Source organism: Sylvia atricapilla, chromosome 6 (assembly GCF_009819655.1).
Source record: "Sylvia atricapilla isolate bSylAtr1 chromosome 6, bSylAtr1.pri, whole genome shotgun sequence".
Lineage (NCBI taxonomy): Eukaryota > Metazoa > Chordata > Aves > Passeriformes > Sylviidae > Sylvia > Sylvia atricapilla.
The window spans coordinates 17,996,754-18,018,622 of record NC_089145.1 but is presented as its reverse complement, the minus strand read 5'-3'; the positions used below and the strand labels follow the sequence as shown (position 1 = coordinate 18,018,622).

The window sequence follows — 21,869 nt, the reverse complement described above, 5'->3', positions numbered from 1 at the left end:
GAAATTAATACTGTTGTATTTTAGAGTATTTTTATATGTAAGTATAACATGTCCTTGCTCTGAGGAAAGATACCATGAGGGTTAAAATAAAAAAAAAATAGAAATACACTCTTACATTGGGATAAGTATCTTGTCACCCTTATTTTACAATTTTCTCTTCCTAATTTAAACTTCTGGCCTCTAATCTATTTATAAGGATTTGGGACTCTAAAAACCAGCAAAATCAATGGAACAATGAATTCCTAGCACCAAAGAACAATTACATGTGAATATGAAACTTAAAGGAGGGAAGAACTTGCAGACTTGCAGGAATACATTGCAGAATATTCCTGGCAGAGTTTTGTACCACCACACATTGTATACTTCTATTTCAAGCTAGTAAACCACACATTAAAGTGTAACACTTTACAAGTTCCCAGAGATAGATTGCACCAAAGTGTAAAAAAAATCTGAGATGGAGGATCAAGTTACAATAATGAACTAACCAGATGTGAAAATTGCATTATCATCCTGTCACTTTGCCTCTTTGGATCCTTTAATAGTTGCATCTTTCCTGAACCAACCCTAACTGCATTCAGTAAAAAGCTTTTTCTTGGGCAAGTCTCTCCATTTCCCTTGACTCCTCAAGAAGATTCAAATTTTCTGCTTAACATTAGTCCTTAAAATTCCTTTGCCTTTTAATGCTTTGCGGCAGCCTTTGCTTGGTAAGCCTTTTACCTCTCTGACTGAATCCATGGCACTATTGCTCAGTTTTGAGCTGGGACTGGGGAGGCTGCCACATCCCTCTCATTTTTTCCTTTAACACTTCAGGGGATGTCATTTAATCTCTCCATCCTTGTCAGAAACAGGATAGAAAATTTTTAGAGTCTAGATTTTTTTTCTTTTTTTTTGCAAGGGGGAGGTAGAATTTCTTGGGGCGTGATTTATATCTGAGGGAGTCTTGCTCAGTAGCTAGTAGGAGTGCTGTGAGTAATTAACAAAGATGCTAATATTTCCTCTGCCAGGACTCCAAATTATTTTGTTGCCATACAAACATATAAAACTTGTTTGACATGAGAAGGCATACCCTGCAGGATGAGGACTGGGTGTTCTAATTTGTTCTTCAATTTTTGTGGATTGTGGAAAATGATTGCAATTTTTCTGACCTTGTTTGTCACACTGTGTTTCAAATTTTCATATTTCCAAAAGTTCTTTGCAGACATGAACTTAAAAACTAGCAGTACAACATGAAGATCAATATGTGCATTATGAACACTCCAAAATTACATGAGATGTAGATAATGCTTCTATTAAGGCATGATTTATTGAGATGTTTTTGCCATAAATGCTCTTGTTCTGTTTGGGGAATGAATAACATGACCTCCTTTCTTGCTTTTGAGATCCCACTCGCCTTTTTTTTTTTTTATCCTTTGCAAAGCACTCGACTGGTGTCCTTCTGGACACTGGTAAATCACCCTTTTCAGACAGTGATTACTCAGAGAACTTATAAAAATATTTGCTGAGAATACATGTGAATGTTTCAGCAATGATCCAATTTGTCTAAAATTGGTGTTACTTCTGCATGGTTGCATGTTATACTGGAGGATGCTCACCAGCCTTGAGTAAACTCTGCTAGTGGGGATGGGTAAACATTTGCTACTGTCCATAAGAAATGGTTTCTGAGACTTGAGCTTATGTCTAAATTATTCTGTAGCTCAGAGGGATTTAGTGTATGATTTTGGTTCAAAGATATCTTTAGAGTGAACCAAAAAGGCAAATGTCTTTCAAGGATGTGAAACCCACCCCACCCCCCATTAATTAGAGTAATAGCAACAGAATACTGAGGCTTTTATAGGTATAAAACTTGTACAATTCAGAGGTAAACAATTGCATCCAGAAAATTAAAATAAGAAAGCAATGTTTTGCAAAATGTAGCATTTGGGGGACCTGTGAACTATGAAAGATGATGTTGTGACATGAAACATTATTTTTTTTTTTGCTGTTTGACTCAAAGTTATATTTTGAAGATGTGTTCCTTGGCTGTGTATCCAGTAAGTCCATCACTGCTTGCCATTAAATAGGTCATGGAATGCTCTACTCTGAAGTATCCCTTAGCTCTGCAGAGTATCACTCAGTTCAAAGTCAATCAGGATGGGGAATCAGACCAAAGAAAACAGACACTCATCAAGCCAATTTCTTTTGTTGTCTGTCTGGCAAGGTGCCATATCAGAATTTCCAGAGGGGTTCAAAAATTGTAATTGGGTAGTCATGCAGACAATACATATATGTTTCAAAAATGCAAAGGATAAAATTTTCTTTGAGTGAAATAATCTCATTGATTTTCTTAGAAGTTCAGCACAGGCCTGGCAGAAACAGCTAAGAAATGCTTGTAAAATTAGATGCTTCAACTTGTAATTTTCATGAATTTCCTTTACTCTAATCCCAGGTCTTCAAAGTGATTGTTTTTTCTGTTCCCACAGGTGTGCATCTGCCTAATCTGAGAGAACTGAAGCTGAACAATAGCTTGCTTGCATCTGTGAGGTAAGAAATTAATCATTTCATGAAATAAATATAAAGAATAACAGCCCTCAATTTTATTTAAGTGCTAAAATCTTCATTTATGCTGCTTTCACTCCTTCCATTTCTCCATGCTATGATAATGGACTAGGCCATGAATAATGCTCTACTAGCACAGAAGTTTAGGGATGGGACCTGATCTGGAATAAATCAGTGTAGCTGCAACAGTGCCAATGAATTAGCCCTAGTTTGCCGCTAGGGAAGTTCCTGCTATGCTGAAGTCCATGGAAATTTGTTGCACATTTGAAAGGAGCTAAAAATTCCCCTCTTATCTATGCCTAGGTGCTTGGATTTCAGTGTTTCAGCCTTTGGGCTTTTACTGTGCGCAGTAGCCTGCTCTGTACGGGTCAGACCAGTTCCTCAGCTGATGAAAATCACTTTGGCTTTACTGAAGTGAATGGGATCAGGTTTATGAGAGCTGCTGTGAAGCCTGCATGTCCCTCGCTTGCTGAGCTACATGAAAACATCACGTTTTCTTCCAGACAGCTGGGGGGGAGTTGGTGGGTTGGAAAGATATAAGTGAAAACCATCGCAGTGGGGAGGCAGAGCTGTCTTCTCTCTCCTGTGCTGATATCTGTATTACCCTTGCTAATTAGTGCAAAGTGGAAAAATACAGTTCATATCAGAAAAGGGCTGTGTAAAAGGCCCTGTTTTAAACAGGGCTGCTCTCTGGCTTTGTATGGCTAGCTGCTAAACTCGTGGGGCAAAAAGTAGTGGGCTTGCCAGTTCTTGTTCAGAGAACATGTTCTGTCATAAGAAATGGCAATAAAATCTTCTTGGTCTCTCTAAAGTATCTAATGAACTTCAGTTGTTACGCTTTGATTTTATTTTCCCTTGTTCTGGTGATGAGCTGAAGGATCTGCCATCTAAATTTTGTTTTTCTCACCTTCTAATCCATAACCTGTAAAAGTGGTGATTCTACACTGCTGCAACTATTATAATAGCAACCAACTATTGTCATAAGCATGAAATTGCTCCATTATTGCAATGGAGGAGTAAGTAGTGGGTGAAAAAAATTTGAATTTTGACAGTATTAAGATATTTGACAGTATTAAGAGATATTATATTAAAAAGAAAAAAATCATGAAGTGGCTGTTAGTTTCATCAAAGCTCCATGTTCTCTTAAAGTGTGCCAACAGAAAACCTTTTGATCAGTTCTGTTGGTACTGAACATAAGAATGCAGTTCAGGAAAACTAAACTGCTTGACTCATGATTTTAGCAGGATTTTGCACCTTTGTATTCTGAGATTCTAATTTCTCAATGGCAAACCATTTTCTTTGACCTGCCACCCTTGTGGACCTTGATGCAGGGAATGCTTGATCTCAAGCTGAGTCTTGATTTGCCCTAACGTAAATATGTTTGGCCTTGGATATCAAGTCTAATATTTTGATGATTCCCAGGCACTCCAGCCCCAGAAGCTGGAGTGACCCACTCTGGCAGAAACCTGCTCCTTCTTCTGTGTGCCAGTTAAATGCAATTGCCAGGGAACAGGTAAAAGAAGAAGATTTTGTTGGCTCTCCCAGACATGAACTCAGTCTGGATAGTTACAGCAGTAGCTTTGCTTTATTAATTCCCATCTTTGACAATCTGTCATTGATAAACACAGATCATTTAAGGGCATATCCCATGCAGGCACAGCCTTGTACTTGAACTTTATTTTTGGATGTCTGCATCACATCAGTTTAATGCCCATTAGAGCAACATTTCTGCCACAGCAGTAGTGATGCCTGCTATACCTAATGTAACATAGCTGCTCCCATTCTAGAGCCTGCTGCCATTTACTCCAAAATTCAGAATCTTATTTCTGAATTAATCTTGTTGATATCTGAATTCTGTCCAAAAAAAGTTATTATTTTCTTTTATTCAACCAAACCCTTGCAAATGAGGCTTTTGAGGATGACAGAAAAAAGTGTTCTTCCTTCTTACTGAAAGTAATTCCCAAAGATTTTGCCAGCCATAAGATCAGAATCATTGTGGTGGTAACTTGAAAATGGGCAGCAGATAATAGGAAATGTCTTGTGAGGACCAGCTGGAAGACTGGTTTTATGTACTGAAAAGAAAGCAAGGACAGAAAAGCAGAAAAAAGAGGGTGCTTTGTATATACTTGAGATGCTAAAAGCAGTCATTCTTCTCATTCTATTTTATGTTATAAAAACATATTCTGGTGAATGATTATGAAGAAAAGGCTGTCAGTGTGCATGCATGAGTTGGTAATAAGATGGGAGACTATGTTTTGTGTTTTGTCACTATTTTTGTTTCATCTTGTCTTACAGAGTACGATTACCTAATTATTTTGGGATGAAATGGAATTAAAACTTTTCTCTTTTTCATTTTGAAAATGAAAGAAGAATTGACTTGGTAGATACCAAAATGGAGGTTTATCATCTTGACTTTAGTTACTGATTTTTTTTTAGGGTTTTTTTTTTTGAGACATTTATTCCTGTCAACCTGACATAGGATCTGAAGTTGTGAGAATGCTGAGGGGTGCATTGCCATGCACTGTTCAATGGAAATGAAAGGAGTCATGTTCTGACAGTGAGGAATCAAGGTGTTCTTGTATTGCAATTTTCTATGAGAGCAAGGCTTGCTAGGTCAGTGAGTTTAGATATTGGCTTTTCCTGGTAGTTCCTCAAGAAGCTGTGATTCCTTTGATGGGGACGGTGTTTGAGCTACCTTACCTTGTAAATTCATGGTTCTTCCCCAATCCTCCTAAAGCTTGCATTACTTTTGCATACCTGAAACTTTGAAAGGACACCATTATCAACTATTTAATTTAATCCAAAGGTGGGGGGGGAATATCAAAGTTTATTTGCAAATAATCAATCTTGGTGGTTAAAAGGAAATTTCTTTCTTGGCTGTTTCTGGGTTTTGGTTTTCTACTGGCCCTTTGTTAAAGGGAACAGCTCTGGAAAATCCAGGGTACTGTGAAAAGAAAATACTTCATAGTGCTGTTGATTTTCTAAACCACAATAATTTCATTATGTCCTTGTTTGGTGACCTTCACCGATTTGCTAGCAACTCAGAACTTCTAGATTTATGAACTGATAATTGAGGATGAAAAGTCAAGCCTATTCTGAAGAGTGCCTGCTAAAATCTGCCTTGTTTTTTTGTTTGGGAGCTTGCTTGTTTGGAGGTTTTTTTTGTTTTTGTGGTGGCCATGGTCCTCATTTTTGAAATGCTTCCAGTAAAAGAACTATATTCCAAGGCCAGTGAATTACTACTTCTTCTTTGGCATGAGGCCTGTGTATTTTTTTATCAGATTGCTTTTATTCTCAATTCAGGGATGAATGAAAGGTCTGTTTAAAAATGTTTAGATAGATATCTTTATGAAAGGGCTTTTAAATCAGATAGGGGAATCTTGGGACCTGGTTCACATAAGTTTCCAGAAGAAGCTGTTTCAGCAGCTGAAGTTAATTTCCTCCCATTCAGCACTAGGCATTGTAGCCAGCAGAAGAGTGATCTACTCTCAGGGCTTCTCAAGCAACTGTTTCTAACAGAAAAGCTGTCATATTTTAAGTGAGATTAAATGCAGAGACTGCAAAGTGTGGGGGCAAAAGTGAGTATGGAGGATATAGGGAAAGCAGATTTTCTTCATCCAGATTGAGTTAACATTTCATTGCTGCTGTTCTCTAATTGGTCTTGCACTATTGCAGAAGCATCCCCCAGAAAAAGAGGGAAGTAATCCTGGTCTGTTTCATCTGGTAAAATCATCAGGAGGTTCAAATGAACAAGGTGCAGAGTACATTCAAAATCAACAATTCTTACACTTTTATAAGCCTCAGGGGTTTTTTTGGGGTTTTTTTTTTTGTTTTGTTTTGTTTTGTTTTGTTTTGTTTTTAGCAGCAGCTCCTGGAGAAAAGACTAGCAACATAGGAGTCTCTGTATTCACCTTTTGGAATGTTTTGAGCCCTCTTGGCTGTGAAAAAAATAACTGTAAATATGAGCCAAGTGATTTGAGTAAAGGTTTTGATGATCATTTTATGACTTTAAGAGTCAAACTAATTCTTTCTTAATTCAGGGTAAGGGCTCTAAAGTAATGTTAAAAAGTATTTTTTGAGACTTTAGTCAGGATCTTTAGGTATTTCAACTTAGCAATAAACCTCTTTTTTTTTTTCCAAAAAAGAGTTTAAGGAAATATAATATCTCATGTTTTTAAAGCCACAAGAAGTTTGCCTTCAGTGGCATTGCTCACAAGCTGAAAATTAAGCATTGGTCCAATTGTTTTGCTGGATCTGAATCAAGTTACGCCATCTTGTATAAGACTGAGCCATGACACAGATCACCACAAAAACTGATGCAGTGCTGATAGTGTGTCTGGGCACCAACTATTTTCTGGATAGTTTTCCCTCAAGCAGGAGGAACAAGAGGGTATCATTCCCCTAAATTTACTTTTTGCTCTTGTAATTTTTACTTATTTCTTTCTATCTCTTTCCCCCTCCCTCCCCCTTTTCTTTCTGCTTGTCATTTCCAATCTTTTGCAATTACTGGATTGCTATGTTTGATATACAGTAACGTGTACATAGGCACACACATATCACATGTAAAAGCAAGGATCAGCATTGCTGTTATGATATTTAAAATCCCCAAATAGCTTCTAAAATCAATTCAGCTTGCATTACAGGTGCAAATGTTTGTCAACAGATGGTGTATTTGTGTTACAGCAGTTTCTTACTGTGTTTAGAGAGGAATCGGGGTGCTCTTGCTCTAGGTTGTTCTTACAAATGCAGTCAGAGAACCACTGCTCTCATTTGGTTAGAGTGAATCCCTTCATACCCTTATTTCAGCACCCAGGGCATCACTGTTTACTTTCATATTCACATTTCAGGATGGAGAAAGCATTTAATTTCAAATGCAGGCTAGTTTCTGTAGAAAGTGTTCCTGTTAATTCTTCTCTGTAGCTGGACTGAAAGTCCTTCAGCAGTTAAAGTTGCTATGAAGTCTTTTTAAGAACATATTCTTTGAGGACTTTGAATGCTTTCTAGAAGCTAGGAAAGCATTTAAATTGAATCTTAATCTCTGTATTAATGAATCTTCTCTGTATTAGTGCCTGCAGATCCCTGGGAGTATTACAAACCTGGGCAAAATTGCTGTGACCTCAAGTTTTATTTAGCATTGATGGTTTTAAGGATATTCATATTATTGATAAAAGGTAATGCTTTGGGGACAGAAATACAGCTTCTTTTAGTTGAGTGGATTATTTTCAGAAAAGCACAATCAGCCTGTTTGCCTTTGGCCCTAGGGAAATCTGATTGCTTTGACCACTTATCTGTCCTGGGTAGACCTCTGGTTTAATTTCACCAGGTCAGGTGCCCAAAGTAGAAAATGTGTCTTTGTGACCTTAGATATCAGGGAATCTGACAGGCTGATTCCCCAGCAAGGGAAGCCGAACTCCTTCTGCACAAATGCACAGATGGAGCTCAGGCTCCATTCTGCAGCAAGCACAGAGGACACCAAATCAAGTTTGTGGCCTCGCAGTGTCTTTCCGTTGTTCTCACCATCAGCACCCCGTTTTCTGAAGCCTTCCCCAGCTGAAAATCCCCTGCTTTCTGTTTCAGACTGTCAGGCACAGGGTGTGCCTGTGAGGAAGGGGATGATGAGGCAGGGCCTGCCCTTGCAGCTCCAGTTTTGAGTCTCCTGGCCATGACAGGGTAGTGAGGAGGGTGCAGTGCATCTCTCTCCTCACAGAGCAGAGAGGATCTGCTCTCGTCATCTGAGCAGTTCCATGGCAGCAGGTTTCTTCCAGGACACCACTATCACGTTTCTATTTTGTGACTGCCATACAATGCAGGGCATAAAAAACATCAGAGGATCACCATAGACCACAGCAACACTTTTTGCTTGCTGAACACGGCTAGTGAAAAAGCAAAGTAAATAAGTAATTGCTAATGTGTGCAGGAAGGCTGCCAGTAAACTCCTGCAAGGTAAGACAAGCCCATTAAGTAATTGTGCCCTTTCTCTGCCCACTATCTGAATAGGCACTCCACTTTGTGTTTGATTAAAAAGTGGCCTTTCCTTTCAGGATGTTTTCTCATGCCTTGCACCTATCCAGCTGAACCAGGTCTTTAAAAAAACCATACAACTCAGCTCCTGAGTTAGCTGTATAAATACGCTGTATTTTCCATCTCAGTTTCTTATTTTATCCTGGGTAAACACAGTCTTTTGAATGAGTTGTGTATAAGGCTTTGCCTAATGGTATCATGATCTTACTTATATTCTCTGGATGGAAATGATAAATAAAAATGTCGGTAATAACGAGTGGATTTCTGCCAGCAAATAAGTACTTATGTGCCTGGCTATTAGGCAGTTTGCAGCTGCTCTGTTTCAGCTGTCAGCGTCAGGGTTCACTCTACGAAAATTTACTCCTAAATATTAGTTTTAGCCAGTGATGAGGAAAAAATGGTTATAATCACAGTGTGAGAAACAGCAAAGAACAGGGTTGGGAAGCAACAGTAATTAGCCCATTGCCAGTGGAACTGTTAAGGAAGCTTTCCTGTCTGACCATCCAGGAGCCACTCTGGCAGAAACACTCACACCACCCGAGATTTTCACTGCTGGGACTAAAGCTCCTTCACATTCAGCAGCTCCAGTGACCCCAGGGGTGCCCCTTTTGGCTCCCTGCACACCCCACACTCACAGTCAGACAGGGTTTCCTTACTGGTTAAACCCTGGGTTTCCCACAGCAGAGTCCCAGATGTTTGGATCTTTAGAGAAATTTAATTGTGGCACAATAACACAAAAAACAGCTCAAGCTGGGTGCCTCCTTCCTGAGTGATATCCAGCTGTGAAAAGATTGTCTTGATGGAAATAAGAAAATAATCAGCATTAGTTTAATGGGTTTGTAGGTTGTTTTGATTCTCTCCTACAAGGGAATTGCTTCTCCGCAGCTTGTTTGGTATTTTTTATTGAAAATAATTATGTTCAGTGGGAAAATACATTCTTGGAATGCAAGGTAAATGCTGATTTTAAAAAAGGAAAGGAATCAGGTTAGAGGGGAAATTATGCTAATGGTTGTATTTGTCAGTTGTAACTGCCAAGTGAGAGGAATAAAAATGAATAAATAGATAGAGTTTCAGTGTACAATCAGTTTCATGATTTAATTTTTATAGCATATTCTCCACACAAGAGTTGATCTAGCTGTTCTTATTTTCTGCAGACGCGTTGCTGCACATGAAGGGCCTGTTGCTATTTTTCCCCTAAAGTAAATGCACACTTCTTTTTCTCTAGCTCATTATTTGTGTGGCAAATTTTTATCCTTCTATCATGAGATCTTTAAAGGATGTATCAGATCTCTCAGATGCATCAACAGCTGGATCAATAGCTGCAAGAAATAAATTCTGAAATGCCTTTGTGTTTTAGGAGGTGAAGTTGTGATTTCATCAGCAGGTCTAATGTATGCCCATTCTTCACCCTTTGCAATAGCTGCACTCTATGTTCTTCTTAGGGGGTAAGAACCTGAACACAAAGGTCTGATAGTGAAACTTACCTCCTACACTTTTGCTAACAAGTTTTATGAAAGACTGTGTGTTTGAAAGACCTTTTGTGGCATCTCCTGGTTTGAACTTCATTAACCTCACAATTCTACCACTCCACTTTCTACTGTTTCATCTCACCGTAGGCAAGAATTTAGAGAGATTTGTTTTACTCTGCTTAGTGTTGCAACTACAGTTGCCTCAAAAGCAAGGTCAAGATGATCTACATCCAGTTAACACACCTGCCCCAGATTTGGGATGTCTACTGGTGTGCTGTAAAGGAAATGCTGAGGCTCTGCCTTGTCCTGTTTGTCTCAGTAATCCTATGATGGGCTTTGAGGTCCCCCAAACTTCTCTTCTGCACCTTGTTTGCTTGTTGTAGAAGAGCACGTGGAGGTCAGTAGAAGCAGAGAAAATCTCACTTGAAGCTATTGTTTAAGGAAGAAATGTTGACTTGGGACATATGGAGACAAGTCTGTCATCCCAGATCTGTAGTGAACATTAGAGACTGAGAGAGGAAATAAATTTGGAGGAAATCAACAGCCATTCACAGGTCCAAGTTGTACCAGTATCTGTTTCTTACAAGCTTCTTTATTTTTTATTTTCTTATTAGATGTATACACAGATAAGAAAAGAAAGAAAGAAAAAGTTACTAAGAAGAAATGGCCATCAGCCTCAGAAGCAAATCATTAGTGTCATACAAATGTGCCTGATCTAAAGAATCTCAAGAACCTGCATTTCCACCATTGTATATGCAGGCTGAATCATTTTAAATTACATTTTCTCTCTAGGTTTTCTTATTAAACCACTTCTGCAATATTTCAAGTATTTTTTACAGCAGAAACTCTATAGCCATAATCATGACAAAAATTTAATAGCTACTCCAAGGTGATCCAATTCTGTAGTTGTGTGTGGTCAATTAATCCAGAATTCCGGCAGTTTTTTCTTATACATAGAAAAAAGAGGTTTCAGGGATTCAGGGACTTTTTTTTTTTTTTTTTTTTTTTTTTTTTTTTTTTTTTTTTTTTTGGTATGTGTTTTAACACCACTGACTCTGTCAGAGGATTTGGCTCTTTTACAGAATATTCCTTCTGCTTACCCTGAAGCATTAGGAGTTCTAAGTGTTGATTTTGAAGGACGAGATCTATATTAAAGCAAAGTTGGAATAGATCTGTCTTACTCTGCCAAAGCTCAGACCTGGAACATACTGTGAAACAGGCACACAACATGTGGGAGACTGAAAAGTTATTTATGCAGGAAATTTCAAAGCACTGTGGGATTCAATTCTTCAATGTAAGTAACTCATTCTGTAACCACAGTTTCATTATCCTTTATTTTTTTTATATGTAAGCTTTCAACAGTGAGAATGAACAATTGCCAAAGCTATAGGAGCTGCCAGTAGCTCTGGGGTTAAACTGAGGGGCAATGGATCTGTGGGTGTGAGAGTTTTATTTACTGTGTGTCTCAACTTTTTCCTGTTTGAGAATCCATTTGGTCTTGTGGAAGATGTAGTGCACCCAGTGGGATGCAGCCATGGTGTGTTGGGTTTCTACAGTTTCTCTGGGGTGCAGCTTTGTGCCAAGGGCTGGAGCTGAAGTAGGGCAGAAAAAATGTAGTCAAGGGCACGTCTTGTTTGACAGGACCACACTTTGCCAATCTCTGCTCCTTTCAGATTGTGGGAGCTGAGTTAAAGCAACTGTTCTTTCATTGTGAGAATGCTATAGCAGTAACTGAGTTGACAAACAGTTTTAATGATCAAAAGGAAATTAACACAAAATTACGTTATCCTTCCCACACATGTTGTATATTCGTGTGTTAAGGAATTGCTGTTCCTGACTCCATCAGCGTTGATCAAGTCCATTATTCTGCTCTAGGTTATTTTTTTGACAGCAACAAAAAATGAGAGCACTTGAAATTAAAGCTACATTTCATATGTATTAACTTTAATAGAAGTAAGCATCTCAGTTACCTTAGGCACAAGTATGACGAGTTACAGAAGTGTATGTATCAGCATTCCCACTTACAAATATCTCTCTCCTGTTCGTCTCACAAAGCACTTTTTGTTTAAACGAGGTATAATCTGACATGGAAAATAAAGTTCTCCAAGTAATATAATGCTTTATGGAATATTGCAGTTGCTACAGTGGTTTCAATGAGGCAATGAGAAGCAGCAATGACAAGTGAAAAAGTTATAAATCAGGAATAGCCCAGCGATGTATCTCACTGGGTTTGGGTTTTTCATATGTTGTCGTCATCTGTATCCAGATGCCATCCTTGCCTGCCAGCACTGGAGGGGGAGGCAGGGAGCAGTGGGCACTGGTATTAGTGCAACAAGGGTTTTTATGCAGTGTCTCTGGTTGAAGCATGGCCACAGATGTGTCCATGGCAGAGCTCAAGTACTCTTATCAGGACCACCAGAGTGTTCCTTAGCTCCTGTCCTGGAAAACAGCCAAATTGCCTTGGGTAGTCTGTGGTTTTGGCTGCTGTAGCCAGGTAGTCTCCTGTCCTTGTTTTCAGGCTTTTGCTTTAGTGAAAATGCTGGCCAAAAGCACATGGCTCCTTGATAATTGTAATTTGCCTAAGTAGGCCCACAAAAGCTGTGGCAGGTGTCTCTCCCTTTGGCATAATAAAGATGAAAAGGCAGAGTCACGAGATGGATGAAGCATGACACCTTGAATGTTCTCCCTGGTCTATTTACCCCTGGTGCAGCACAAGGCAGATGCATGCATTTCCTCCCAGATGCCCATTTTGCTGTCAATGAAGCGTTCAGCAGAGATCCACAGCTAAAAAAAGCAATGTACGAGATCTTTCCAACTTAACATACAAGCAACCAACAAAAAAATCCTCCACAACTCTAGAATGAAATAGTGAAATTTGTTTGTTGGGACAAATATTGCCAGGGGCATTAGCACTGCAGCCCATTTTGTAAACAGCTTCTTATTCATAGTAAGGTTGCCTCAAAAATTTGGGACCACAGAGACATGCTACTGCGAAGACCTTTGACAACAATAGCTTTTTGTTCACACAAATTCTACATTTGCATGTAAAAGGGAGTTATGAAAACAGAATTTCGTAGGCACAATTTTTATTTAAGAAGACATTTGGTAAATGCTAGCTTTCTCTTCAGCCTAAAACAAGCTAGCCTTCCTCTGATGTATTTAAGAATTGCCTAGCAAACTCGCATTTTACTTAGTTTTTGAAGTCTCCAACAACATGTCTCAACAGGATTAGGAACTCTTTCTGTTGAAAAGTTTTGCAGTTCAGAAGGCGGAATGAGACCAGGTTATTAGGTGCTACATTTCCAAGGTATTTCAGCCTAAAAGTGGCCTTCTGGCAGCAAAAGATGAGACATGATCCTTGTTATCTTGCACCTTGCGCCATGGTTCACTCTGGCACAAGGGAACATAAGATGCTGAAGGCAACTTGTGTGTCATGGTGATGTAAGGCGTGAGACAGAGGAGCACCAAGCCAACAGTTCTCAGCATATTGCTACTTGAATTTTGAAGAGCGAGTACAAAACCAACAAAGACTGCAATGCTGCAAAGCAAGGCAGGTCATCACATTCACATGGTATTTGTTCAGCTGTAAAAGGACACTGCAGGGACAATAAGGATGTGGCCTCAGCACTCTTGCAGAGTTGAGGGCTGTGTCGTGGATTTGATCAAGTACGAGGAACACATGCATACAATCAGTTTTACAATTTTGAATACAGCTATTTGAGAACACAATGAAACTTTTATGTAAGCTTCCTATTGGGGCATATGTTACTGATTAAAATAACATTCAGGCTTTAAAAGCTTTTATTTCAGATGTCAGAATTATCTGTACAACCAAACCACTGTGTGATAATATTGACCATATCAACATTATCACAGTTATCATGGCTTGATAAATTCCACTTGATTTCTGTAAATTAGAATAGGATTCTTTTATTCCTTTATTTTATAAGACTGTAGATTTCTCTATTTACCAGTGCGTTCATTTTTCAGAGCAATCTTTAAAATAAATAAAATCTGCATCAATGGCTGTTTTAGATGTGTTGCTTCTGAAGATTTATTCAATAGATGCAGGTGTGCTTTGAGATACTGCTTGCAAGTTCCATGGATTTTGTGCTTTATTTCTAGGTAAATGATTCAAAATTGACTTCAAGAAGAAATGATGGGGTTCAAACTGACAAAAATGTTCAGAGTTTTGTTGTTGTGTTTACTGGGTAGCTTGAGCTCAGTGGAGCTATTCAGGATTTATTGTCATGAAACCAAGAGTAGGATTTGGCTCTCTAGGTCTGATATTCATCCAGTAAAAATTTGGATGGATCAAATCAGTCCCTGAAGAACAAGTATGTTGGATTAATGGAAGAACACATTATTTCTCAAACTTGTTATTAGGTACTGTGAGCCAAATTGTTCATTGCTCCTCTGCTCTCTCCCCAGCCTGGGGGAGTGATGACAAGATGGGAGCATCAGATTTCGTGGGAAAAAATACTAAATGGTTGTGCACAAGTGGGGAGGGTGTTGCCAAGACCCTCACAGAAGCGCTGGGCTGTTTGATGAGTTCCCATCCCTGCAACAGTTATCTTGAGATAGTTGGAACCCAAGCTTCATACCCTTCAGTTTATTAATATTGTTTTCTCAAAATCAATCATAAATGCAAATTTTGGGGTTAAAGTGACTCTATCCTGACGATTTGTTGGTTTCTTGGCACTTTGGGATACTAAAAACATGATCTGATATTGAGTGTGTGTTTTGCAGGCAAGCATGTGTGTAGGAGCACATGTGGAGTAATTACTCAGGAGGACTCTGGTTTGGCAGCTTCAGGGGCTGTAATCCTCTATTTATCACAATCAAAGGTTATGATATATACATCCCCAGCCCATGCTCCATCTCTCTGCCTCAAACCTATCTTGAATGAACCATAGCAGGGGTGAGCAGGATATATAATGGCTTTGGTTATTAGTTCTTTGCCTTTACTGTAAAGTTCCTAGCTTCCACATCACTTGGGTCAGGACACTTTTCCACTGGATTGGAATTGGATGGGAGCTATGTTTCCTCTGTAGTGTCTTCTCTTTCATTCTATAAGCTCTTTGTCGTTTGCACGTCACTGGAGCACTCATCCAGTGCTGCATCATATAACCAACTGCCACCAGCCTTGTACAGTGTCTCATCTTTTTCCTTTCAGCCATCAAACTTTTCAATCCTACTTCCTATTTTTTTGGAATGGGTGCTGTAATTTTCTGCATGTTTATATCATGCCCAATACAGGAGAATCCTCATCTCTAACATGTGTCTCATTAATTTCAGTCTTAGTCAATGATTACTTTGAGGAGACTGTTTTGTTACACTGCATGTATAATTATAGTGGATTTTCTCTCTTACTACCCTGATAAATTGTTATTAAGAGTTTATTATTACATTAAGATAGTCTACCCTAGTAAATCATTATCAGAGTGCAGATGCCATTTCAATGGAAGTCAATAGATGTATCTCCCCTTTTTGGGCTGATCTCACCCTCTGCACTTAACATAAATGAAAACATGCCTGTGTGTACACTTGCACGCCCACGGTGGTCATGTGTGCTCAAACAACTCCTCACTTTGCTCTCATCCCCTCCAAGGTGGGTGTGCCAGATGCTCTAGAGCTGGTCCCAGAGGAGACACTCCCATCTCTTGCAAGCTCATAAGTTCTCATCTCACCAGCCAAAATATTTCAGAAGAATTTTCAGAAATGCAGGTGTGTGCCATTGTGAGGAGCAGCTTTCTTTGAGCTCCATGGCTGTTTCACCTTACAGCAGCCATGCTCTCAAGGGCAATTATCTCTATAGTAATTAACAAGGGAATTTTCTCTGATGCTGCAGCATGAGTCATGCAGCTTCCAAAAGATTAGTTTGTTAGTTACTGAATAAAATGTTTGCAGATGTACTTTGCTGTGATAACATCTCTGACTGGGGATGACTCATTACAGATGCAGGAGTAAAGATCTGCAGGGCCAAAATATGACTGCATGATCCAGAATTTTGGGCTCTTCTAGCAGCTAGCATGACCCCAGTGTCAGCAAGAGGAATTTGGTTCTGCAGTAGGGCCCTAAGGGGAAAAAATGTTTTTGCCTCTTCTCCTCACTGCCTCTACATTAGCAAGGAAGGAGAGGTGGCAGTCATTTGCTTTTTATGAGAGCTGGAGTGTCCTTCTTGAGGGGCAAGAGAATAGATACCTTGGTCTGCTAAGTTTATTCCCTGAAACAAAAGAGCAGAACTGGGCCAAGTCATACCAAACAGTGCAACAAAGTTCATGCTTTCTTAGTGTTTTGTTTCTTCAGTTAAAGATGAGCTTTGGGACAGCCAACTTCAGCCTTGTAAGAAACCACTTCCCATTAGCTTCATTATTAGCTTCATATTTTTTTCTATTCTGAAGTGTCTGTTTAAGCATTTTTTAATAACAAGACCCTGTTATCAAACACTGGGTTGAATTGCAAACGTGCAGTGGTTCTGCCTTCTGCAAGTACCCAAGACACGGGATGTACAGCCTAACTCCTTTGTCTGGAATACAAATCTTCATCAACTTTGTTTAGTATTAACCTTGAAAGTGCTATTCCTGACTTGTGCCAGGTCGCTGTAGGAGAGTCAGAGCTGCAACCCATGAATGAAACTGGAATGGATTTGACACTAAACTTAGTAGCCCAAATTGTGAAGAGTAAAGTAAGTAGTCTTTAGAAGTCATTTCAGTTAAGGTCTTCTTCTGATGGTGTGCACAGCAGGAGAATGCTTTAAGGACTTGTTAGCTGATAATTCCTAGTGAGTGTGCACCATGCATGAGCTAGCACACAGTGTGAGTATGGACTGACCCTGTCTGTGTGCACTGGCTTTAACCACTGTCACAACAGAAAAAACACAGTTTTCAGCAGAAAACTCTGACAAACTAAGAGAAGTAGGATTTAACTGTGGAAGTCTTAGACTTCTGAGTGTGAGCAGAAGCCTGCTTGCACAAGTGCTTGGAGAGATCAAGGACTAGAGGGAATAACTGTTTGTTCTTGGGGCCCTGTGTAAGAATTGCTTGGGAATTAATTCTCTGCTTTGCTTTGGCATTCTTTATATTGACAGACAAACAGTAGGAACAAGCATATTACTGCAATCTCCCTCTGTGGCAAAAACCTGTCAGTTAAAAATTCAAGACAAAATAAAAATGGAAATAAAGTCCATTCACCATATTTTACTCTACATATATGAAGTAATCAGGTTAGGATTGTCTTCAGTTTTGCTGGCCTAATAAACAGGGCATCTATCAGAAACATTGTTTCAATGACACAAAAATGAGAATGACTACTTCCCTTTATCTCTGTTCAGTGGTTTACAGAAGAGAAAATTCTGCACAAATTTGAAAAACTTCCAGAATTTGAAAATCTCATCAGTGCTTAAAGAGGGTCATGAAATGAGCAGTGCAATCCCTTCACATTATTCCTAATGCCATATTTGTGTTTATGGCTGTTGGCCTTGCTTGATGGTAGGTTCTGTTTTTGTAATTTAATTTAATTTCTTTCTTATTATAGGCATGCAGCTTGCAAATCTAATAATAAATTTTCTGTAAATATTACTTTGGGAGGCATCTGTTCCTTAAGGAAGCCTTAGAACCAATTTTTGTTTTATTTAGACACAATGTAAAAAGGCCCTGGAAGATCTTGTCCAAGGCCAGGGAGGTGGGAATGTGAATTTGGCTTTTTTATCTTTGTGTTACTAGAGGCAGGCTTCCTGGGCAGAATTCACTACAGGTATTGTAGCTCATATCCATTGAGGGTTTCCTCCTCAAGGGAAGACTAGCCTTTGATGGAAAGAGATTTTCAATGAGACTGATGTTTTTCTTTTTTGCTTAATTCTGGCAATTGAGTCAGCTGCACTGTTTCTACCTCAAAAGCTATAAAACGTATGTGTCTGTTTAAGCATTTTTTTAATAACAAGACCCTGTTATCAAACACTGGGTTGCATTCAAACCTGCAGTGGTTCTGCCCTCTGCAAGTACCCAAGACACACGGGTACACCACACATAAACGCATTGTGTGGAGTATCCATTGTGAGCTTGTTTAAATGGGCAGCATCCAGGGAGGGGGTAATAGAGTCACCCAATGCCTGCAGTGCTAGAGGATGAAGTTGGATAGGTCTGAATGATGCCCATGCACATACCAGTCCCTAGGAGGCAAAGAGGTGAAACCCCTCAGTTTCACCTAGAAACTTCCCCTCAACCCTGTGTTTAGCCCTTCACCAAAGAGAGGCACCTGGGGATATTCCTTGTACTCAGCTTTTTTTCAGGCTTACACATGCTCCTTTCTCCTGACAAGGCCCTTCCCCAGTATTCAGATGGTAGAGAAACAACAAAAATACAGATAAGAGGAAAAGCACTCCTGAAAGTGCTTTTACTTACCACTCATAAAAGCACTCCTTCCTGACCTCAGGGACTGGCTGGATGCCCAGTATCCCTGAAGCAGGCAGCTTGACTACAGGGGTTTGCTGCAAAGCTACATCAAAGCTGCATAAGGCTCTCAGAGGGCAATGCTGTTCCCTGTCATTCACAAAGAGAAGACATGAGTACAACTGTTACCTTGATATTTCAAGATTACAAGGGCCCTCATGACTTCTATCTTCCACAATTTTCTGAAGGAAACTTTCTATTCTCTGTATTATAAGAATGAATACTCTAAGAGATAGCTTAATCCAAAATTCTGAGGTCCAATAAACTCTTACAACTATTTTAGCTTTTTATGTGGTCCTGAGAAACTGCCCCGGCTTGAGTATGGGTTTTGGACAAGATGATCTTCCTTCCAACTCAGCCATTACTGTGTTTCTGTGAACTCCATGCTAGTCTCTACCTTCTCTGATAAAGTGTCTTTGAATTTAGTTGTCCACTGTTTAGTTCTTCATTATTCAGGTACTCTGATATCATGGCTACAGTCAGGAATTCTGAGCTTTAGGTTGGTTTGGGATTTGATAAAGTGTTGTATTTTGTTTGTCTTAGACTAGTGGCTTTATGCAACTTAATGTTACCAAAGATGGCAGGTGATTAAGCCCCCAGTTTTTGTGTTATCTTTGTATTGTGCAGCACTGTAAGGTCAGTCAGGGACATTGCATATGTGTGGACTCCAGCAGGTCAGTGTGTGGTTTTCTGGGTTATGACCAGAAAGTTTAAAATTCATATAAATGATCCCTTATTGATATTTTGCTATTCCCAAAGGGTGGGGGAAATGGGATGAAAAGGATTATAATTTTCTGCTGATTCAAAAACTGTTATTTGGCAAAAGTGTTATTCTGTTCAACTGCAAAATCAGAGCAGAAGTAACTCTGTAAGAGGGACAGAGTGAGACTGACCATGCAGTCAGCTCAGATATGTTAATTTGGTGTGGGAGTGGGCGGTATTTGGGTTATATAAGTACAGCCACTGATGCCAGTGTAAGAAAACCCCACTTAATTCTTAGCAATTGCCTGTGATTTATGGCAGAATTACCATGATGTAGCTCTTGGAATAATCTTAATCAAACAGAGCTGGGGTGACACGTTGTCATACGGGAACAAAGGTGACAGTGGGATAAATAAATAGGAGTAAAATTTTATTCCCTACTTTCGAGGGTGAACATTTTAAAATGGAATTTCGTGTAAACAATGTGAGATTTGAAGAAAGTAGCAGTGGCCTAGTCTTGGGAAAAAGAAAGCAAACCTTGAATTTTTTTGCTCATTCAAATAGAGCTTGAATTGTTTTTTTGTAAGGGATCTTGGAACCTCATTGTCCCATCTTCGTGTCCTGTGGATGGCCCGTTGTGGGCTCTCAGATTTAGATGGGATCTCTTCCTGCAGCACTCTAAAAGTAAGTATAGATGTGTCCTGCCAAATGACAATCTGAGAATTATCTTCAGTTGATATTCTTTACTTTTAGTCGTCATTCTCCTCACCCTTTACTTTTCTGGCTGGTTTTGCTTTGATGCCTTGAATTGTGTGAATTAGTTTTAAAATGCTACAAAATAGCTTTTTAAAATGAGGTGTGACATTCAAATCTGATCCTGAGTAGGCCTAAAGCAGTATATGGCGAAAGTAGTGCTTGTTTTTTAAGACTGCAACAGCCACACTTTATAAAATGTTCACTTGCTTGCCAGTTTCATCCCGTGACATTTAGTATTTCAAATATTAGAAAACATTTTGCAAAGCTTCGGTGTTATTGTGCAAGGCCGTAGTTTACGTGTTTATTCTGTTTACTTCTCCTGAGGAACTCTACATTGCTTATAACAATATCTCTGACCTGAGCCAGCTGACCTGGCTGGATCACCTTGAGGTTTTGGACCTGGAAGGGAACAATATTGAGGACATCAACCAGATGCAGTACCTGCGACTTTGTTGCAAGCTAAGCCACCTGACAGTGGAGGGCAACCTTATTTGCCTGAAGCCAAATGCAGAATCTGCAGAGGTGAGGACTTGGTTTGCACATACTGTGTTAATTTTTTGTCAGTGCTTTTGAACTGTCAGTTGGAAATGAGAAATGTTTCTGCATCTTCCTATTGCATCATTCTAAATGATGACATAGGATACATTCCCACCTTTAATTTCTGTTGATTTTGTGGTCTCATCAGTATGGTCTCCAAGATGACCACAAGTTAAATACAAGACTGCCAGTAAAGACTTGGGCCTTTTCCCAGAAATATGAGGAAAAACTTCTTCTTTTGGAGTATGAGCACTGGAACAGGCATCCCAGAGAGGCTGTGGAGTCTCCGCCTCTGGAGATACTCAAAACCTGTCTGGATGTGATACTGTGCAACCTGCTCCAGGTGAATCTGCTTTAGCAGAGGGGCTGGGTTAGGTGATCTTAAGAAGTCATTTCCAATCCCAACCATTCTGTGATTCCGTGGTGAGATACCAAATTTTGAGGGTTTTGCATTTCTTTTGGAGGCTCTCCAGTCTAAAAGCAAGTCCTCCAACACCACCATGCCTCAGAAAAGCAGTGCTTGAGGTAACTAGGAAAAGCTATAATTTTGGAACCACTTGTTACCCTTTCAGGGCAAAGGTTAAAATCAAATGACCAAAAAGACCTTCAGAAAATGCTGAAGATACAAAATACAGTGATTCACCTCCTACACTAAAATGATAGAATAATTTCTGCTGAGGTATTTTGTTGAAGGCATGGAAGATCCTCTGTGTCACAAAGATGAGAACACACCAATACATGATCTGATTTGGGTTTCAGGACACTCAACAAGCAAAGCAAGGGAGATCTAATTCTACGTGAACAGCCTCAGAGCTTTATTACTCTCTTTCACTTTCTCCTGCTTCATAAAAAAGCATTGTTGGGATATTAAAAGACCAATATATACCCATCCAGGTTTTTTGGAAGGTCTATGGACACAAACAGAGTTATGTAAAACACAGGTCTCACTAAGGATGGTACAATTCCCAATGGCACCATAAACAGCTGATAATGCAGGTCCAAAATGAGAGCTGAGGCTGTTATCCCACTGCAACATATTCCATAGCTTTCCTGTGTATTTTAAAGAAGTTACGCTAATGCTGGTAATTTGCCTAAAAGGTTGGGTTTGATATTTTTCCCTCACTTAGCCTTAAAAACAGGTGCTAACACTATAACTCAATCATGCAATAGACATATATTTTAAATCTTGGCATTTCTGAAATATATGAGTTAATAACATTTTTCAGTAATTGTTGGCTTGATCTTATTGTTCAGTAAAAGGGGCCATGGAAGGTAGCTCTTTAGCTATCATAATTTTCCTTTCTGGAATTCAAAAGAAAATATTATATACTTGCCTTTCTAGTTTGAACTGGTGGAATTTTCCTTAAGGGGCCACATTGTAACTGCTTGTAACTAAAAT

At 39.3% G+C, this 21,869-nt stretch overlaps 1 protein-coding gene across 2 annotated transcripts in view; it reads left to right on the top strand.

The window, feature by feature from the left end:
- The window catches only part of LRRC56 (leucine rich repeat containing 56), a 58,183-nt gene that overhangs the window by 23,742 nt on the left and 12,572 nt on the right, over nucleotides 1–21,869 (top strand). For both annotated transcript variants that reach the window (XM_066320988.1, XM_066320987.1), the window contains exons 4-6: nucleotides 2,460–2,520; nucleotides 19,765–19,861; nucleotides 20,258–20,455. In XM_066320988.1, the coding sequence (XP_066177085.1) occupies nucleotides 2,460–2,520; nucleotides 19,765–19,861; nucleotides 20,258–20,455 (356 nt within the window). The remainder of the gene's footprint in view (nucleotides 1–2,459; nucleotides 2,521–19,764; nucleotides 19,862–20,257; nucleotides 20,456–21,869) is intronic.